At 39.6% G+C, this 6,000-nt stretch overlaps 1 protein-coding gene across 1 annotated transcript in view; it reads right to left on the minus strand.

The window, feature by feature from the left end:
• The window catches only part of LOC139413497 (dual serine/threonine and tyrosine protein kinase), a 33,145-nt gene extending 27,752 nt beyond the window's left edge, over nt 1–5,393 (minus strand). The window contains exon 1 of the mRNA XM_071160965.1: nt 4,132–5,393. Coding sequence (XP_071017066.1) covers nt 4,132–4,336 — 205 coding nt within the window. The 5' untranslated portion in view covers nt 4,337–5,393. The remainder of the gene's footprint in view (nt 1–4,131) is intronic.
• Between the last annotated feature and the right edge of the window lie 607 nt (nt 5,394–6,000).

Below are 6,000 nucleotides of genomic sequence, written 5' to 3' on the forward strand. Positions count from 1 at the left end.
TGAACACTTATTTTAACTGAATATAATACATCAATAAAAATCTATTTAGCCTCAAATAAATAATGAAACATGTTCTATTTGGTTTAAATAATGCAAAAACAAAGTGTTGGAGAAGTAAAAGTGCAATATGTGCCATGTAAAAAAGCTAACGTTTGAGTTCCTTGCTCAGAACATGAGAACATATGAGTTGGTGGTTCCTTTTAACATGAGACTTCCATATTCCAAGGTAAGAGGTTTTAGGTTGTAGTTATTATAGGAATTATAGGACTATTTCTCTCTATACCCTTTGTATTTCATATACCTTTGTCTATTGGATGTTCTTATAGGCACTTTAGTATTTCCAGTGTAACAGTATAGCTTCCGTCCCTCTCCTCGCCACTACCTGGGCTCGAACCAGGAACGCATCGACAACAGCCACACTCGAAGCATCGTTACCCATCGCTCCACAAAAGCCGTGGCCCTTGCAGAGCAAGGGGAATAACTACTCCAAGTCTCAGAGCAAGTGACGTTTGAAACGCTATTAGCGTGCACCACGCTAACTAGCTAGCCATTTCACATCGGTTACACCAGCCATTAGGCTGATAGGCTTAAAGTCATAAATAGCGCTGTGCTTGCGAAGAGCTGCTGGCAAAACGCACGAAAGTGCTGTTTGAATTAATTCTTACGAGAATGCTGCTGCCTACCAACGCTCAGTCAGACTGCTCTATCAAATCATAGACTTAATTATAACATGATAACACACAGAAATACGAGCCTTTGGTCATTAATACGTACGGAACCGTTACGTATTTTATCGAACGGGTGGCATCCCTAAGTCTAAATATTCTTGTTACATTGCACAACCTTCAATGTTATGTCATAATTATGTAAAATTCTGGCAAATTAGAACGCAATGAGCCAGGCTGCCCAAACTGTTGCATATACCCTGACACTGCGTGCAATGAACGCAAAAGAAGTGACACAATTTCACCTGGTTAATATTGCCTGCTAACCTGGATTTCTTTTAGCTAAATATGCAGGTTTAAAATATGCACTTCTGTGTATTGATTTTAAGAAAGGCATGTGTTTATGGTTAGGTACAGTCGTCCAACGATTGTGCTTTTTTCGCAAATGCACTTCTGTTAAATCATCCCCCAGCGTTATATGCCAAGCAGGACACGCTAGATAAACTAGTAATATCATCAACCATGTGTGATAACTAGTGATTATGATTGATTGATTGTTTTTTATAAGTTTAATGCTAGCTAGCAACTTACCTTGGCTTCTACTGCATTTGCGTAACAGGCAGGCTCCTCGTGGAGTGCAATGAGAGGCAGGTGGTTAGAGCGTTGGACTAGTTAACTGTAATGTTGCAAGGATGGATCCCCCGAGCTGACAAGGTGAAAATCTGTTGTTCTGCCCCTGAACAAGGCAGTTAACCCACCGTTCCTAGGCCGTCATTGAAAATAAGAATGTGTTCTTAGCTGACTTGCCTGGTTAAATAAAAGGTATAAAAAAATTTTTTTTATAAAATCGGCGCCCAAAAATACTGATTGTTAATTCAATTAAATCGGCCATTCCGATTAATCGGTCGACCTCTAGTCTGAATAACTATGTAAATGTGATTTCAGTTTTTAATTTTGTATAAATTGAAAAACATTTCTAAAAACCTGTTTTTGCTTTGTCATTATGGGGTATTGTGTGTAGAATGATGAGGGGGGGAAAACAATGTAATACATTTTAGAATAAGGCTGTAACATAACAAAATGTAGAAAAAGTAAAGGGGTCTGAATACTTTCCAAATGCACATACAGGTTAAGACAACGTAATAAGTCCATGCGGGAGCGTTCAATAAATATATACACTTTTTATAATTAAACCAGCAACGTTGCTGATACTACAGGGTTAGCATAGAAAACACGACCAGCGGTCGGGAAATCAAGTAATAAAGTGGGTGTAGATCATTTGAAAAATCTTTAAATGATTAGAATGACAATAAAACAGTTATACTATGCATTTGCTGAGTAAGCTGAAATGCACTATAATTGTGTTTATTTTCCACTTTGATAGCGAACTTTCTGTACTGCTAACATTCCCTTTAGTAATTTTCACTCGAATTGCTAGTCCCATTGTTTAGAATTCTTCCCCATTGTTGCGAAGAGTTATGGGATATTAGAATCCCGTTGTTTTAACCTTTGTCATCTTCAACCTAAATGAATCACAGGAAATGGTCATAATCCTCCATGATGCGGAGTCATGTTCTAAAGCAGTTAAACAACAGACAAAGACAATGCCAGCAATGGACTGCTTTACTCCGTTTCTCTCTTTCCCTCCCCACCCCTTATATTCACTCCCTCTTTCTCCAACCCGCCACTGTTTCCTCTGCAGCTGTTTATCTGGTATTACTCTGCATGGTGTTTGGCCTAAAACATTTTGCACGCAGTAGGCCTTATAATCCAATGGATGATTGAACCACAGTAGAAAATATATATATTTAAATACCTACTGTACTGTTTTCTACATCTAATTAGGTATTTTATTCAAGTTCACTTAGGACGCCTTGCTTAAGGAGGTGGCAGCTCATTTTATCACAACTATGGCATTCATAAGGTTTTTAGTTGAGGCCAGAAAGACCAGCCGTGTGTGTGTGTGTGTGTGTCTGTCTGATTCTAAAGGCGGTGACTGAGTTCATAAGGTTTTGTATAAAAATAGGCTGATAGGCTTAATAAAAACATCCACTTGGAATTAGGTTAAACAGCTGCACTTTCCATTCAGTGATGACTGGTCACATTTTGTAGCATGTTACTAGAGCTTGAAACATGTCATCTGGCATGGCAACCTCTGTGGTTTGTTGTTAGACTGAAAGAGATATTTATAGCCCTACTTGATGGAAAGGATAGATTTGCTTTTCACATTAAATTTGACATTCTAGATGCACTAGATTGAGGATGTTGAAACATTCTTGGTAAATGTGTGTGTAAATGTAAATGGGTTTAGTGGCGACACTAAACCCACAAACATACCTTAGTGGACAGGTAGGTGGGCTTGAATGACAGCCCTATTAGACAGAGGCTCAAAATAACTCACATCTCCTAGACAGGAACGTGAGACTCACACTCACACCCTGCTCATCAGCCCGCACACATTTCAAGGTCAGGCTATCCCCAAATTAACTAGTGCAATGACTAGTGCAGAGTTTAAAATTATGAAATTAGGATGGCTTACAGCAAATGGATATGTAGCCTACTATGTTATTTATCATCAGTACATGTTTCCTTTTGCCTCAGTTATTTCTTAAGCGGGAATCTCAGCATACTGGGTGCCCTTTGTCAGGTCATACTGTTGAGATAGACTTTAGCTGGCCCTAATCTGTTAATTTTCCCTCTAAATCCTATTTAACACATTTTCTACAGTCGACGTGTTGTCAAAGAAATCTCTGTCCGGCCAACAGTTGTTTTTTCCAGTGGGGGAATAGGCAGACCCTAGGTCATTTACCCTACCCTACCTCATTACCTCCATTCAGATGACAGTTAAACTTTTAACATTATCCACCTGTATATGGCATCCCACCACCGTATATGAATTGGGTACAGGTCAGAAACCTGTGGGCCCTTTAGGAATTGCCTGACGTCAGCAGCACTTGTGCACATTCCTAATTGGAACATTATGGGATGTGCAGTCTGCTGTACCTAATTCAGTCCACCTTGAATGACCACAATCGGAAGAGTTCCCACTCAAACTCATTCTAGAATGACTGACATTCCTCTGCTTGTTGTCTATGTTTATGGGGCTTGTCCAAAGTTAATAGGGTTTCACACTGGAACCAATAAGCACATTACAAAACTTGTGAGTGGTGGCTCTCAATGAAGGCCAAGTCTGTAGAATGTAAAAGAATCAGACAGGGTCCTTCAGTAACAGGCATATTATAATATAAGTACTGTAGCTACTTGGATAAAAGTAACCTCAAGTACAAAAGTGTGTGTGACATGATGTGACAACCAAATCACTTAATATGGTCTAGTTAGATATGCATGTTTGGATAAGCATGCCGTTTTCTGAGGAATGTGGAAGTTTTACTGAACATTCTGTTGTGATGATGCCGAGAAAAGCGGTAATTATTGGTAACAAATGTGAACAGGTTTACATTCTTACCTGCCTCCAGAGCAGCTGCCTCCGAGCTGGCGGCCGATGCGCAGGCGTTACTGTAGTTGCGTTTTATTTCCCGGAAAAATGCGTTGGTCTCCTTCAGATTCTTTTTCAGTTGTATGGAGTGTTTATTGTAGCTGTTGAAGAGCCGGGATAATTCTCTAGCTAAAGGAGTGACTTTCTGCACATTTCCCCCACCTACCACCTCCATTGCAGTAGGTATTCGAGTCTGAAATGAGGCACAATATTGAGAAAGCTCTTCTCTTTACTGCTACCACCTTTTGAACTTCCAACCGAATATGGTATGCAAATGGTCTCAGTCTTCAAGTTGTAATTGCCATTGCAAGTTATTGGACAAGGGCGCATCAGTGAGCGTCAATGTGATTTGCTGCTCCGTTTCAGTGAATTCTCTTATGGTCTCACTTATTCAGATCCACTGTTCAATTATTTGCATCAGTATCACTAATGTTTGTTTACTTGACGTATAGGTTGTGCCCTGGGTAATGGATTTTAGACACCAACAGTCCAAAAAGTCCACTGTTAATTTAAAGGGCCGATTGTGCAAGCGATATCGCAGTGCTAGCGGGCAACGTTTCTGCCGTGGGGAATTCCGTAGCAAAATCACTGCATCACATTGTCGCTGTCCACACAAACAAAATATGGCATGACAAACTTTGAACGGCAAATAGCTAGTTTGATAACCAGTGTCCTCTAGCAAACGACTGTCTTAGCTAACGTTAGCTATCGAACTTGCCAACTTCTTTCCAGCCCTAGCTAGCAGTGTCTGAGTGATGTGAGATAGTTAACGTTAGCTAGCTCCCGTACTAGTAGCCTTACTTACCTTCCTATCCAGTTCCTATCCTACTAGCCAGCAAGCCAGGCATCGTATTCCAAGTTAATGTTTCAAGACAGCAGACCCATTACCCCAGCCGATGTTGTCATTAGCTCCCTCGAGTAACCTTTTCCACAGGTGCTACATAAACTAGCGAGTTACTGCTAATTTGCTGGTTTATCCGAGATTCCACGGAAGAGATGGCTAATTAGCTAGCAAAACAAACTCGCTCGCTGTCAATCACAGTTGTGATACATAATAAAGATGTCTGTCGCTACGCTCCTCAGTCTTCAATGAATGCTAGACAAAAAAAAGCTATTACCATCACTCGAGGGGATCAACATTTAGAATGTTACAGTTTAGCAGCACTCTCTTAAAACAAACACAGACAGTTCGAAAGTACCTAGCTAGCTACAGTAGTTACTTGGAGAAGGACAATGTTTCTCTATTGCCTTCTGGGATATGTAGTTCTTCTGCCCTACTGCCCAGAGAACATAGATTCATTTGCTACTGTTAGGACGTAATCTCGTTTAATCCAGACTAAAATTTGCTCGATTAAATGTATGTTTTATTTACATTTACGCAATCTGTCCACGATATATTATTTAGGGACAAATAGGCTCAGGTTCTCCATACTCTTTCTCTGACATGGCAACGTGTGAAAAACAGTATTATCTGGGAGTCTGATTTTAGAGGTTTGGTGTTGCAGTGAATTGGAATTTGGGTCCATGCGACTGTCAATCGAACACTTAAACTACTAACTTCCCAGGGATGGACAAAAATGACAAAATATAATTATAAAATACAATAAAGATCAATGTATTAAAATGAACTACAAAATATTTGTATTTAATTAAAATACATGTATTTTAAGATATAGAAATAACCTACATTTTTAATAACTAGCTGGCCCGAAGAGCAACAACATTCTCAGTAATGGTTACAGAAACGTTTTACTGTCATATGTTGACGTTTATCTACCTTAGTTGAATTCACTAACTGTAAATAACTCTGGATAAGAGTGTGTGCCTAATGACCAAAAT

The sequence above is a fragment of the Oncorhynchus clarkii genome, chromosome 7, assembly GCF_045791955.1.
Source record: "Oncorhynchus clarkii lewisi isolate Uvic-CL-2024 chromosome 7, UVic_Ocla_1.0, whole genome shotgun sequence".
In the NCBI taxonomy this organism is placed as follows: domain Eukaryota; kingdom Metazoa; phylum Chordata; class Actinopteri; order Salmoniformes; family Salmonidae; genus Oncorhynchus; species Oncorhynchus clarkii.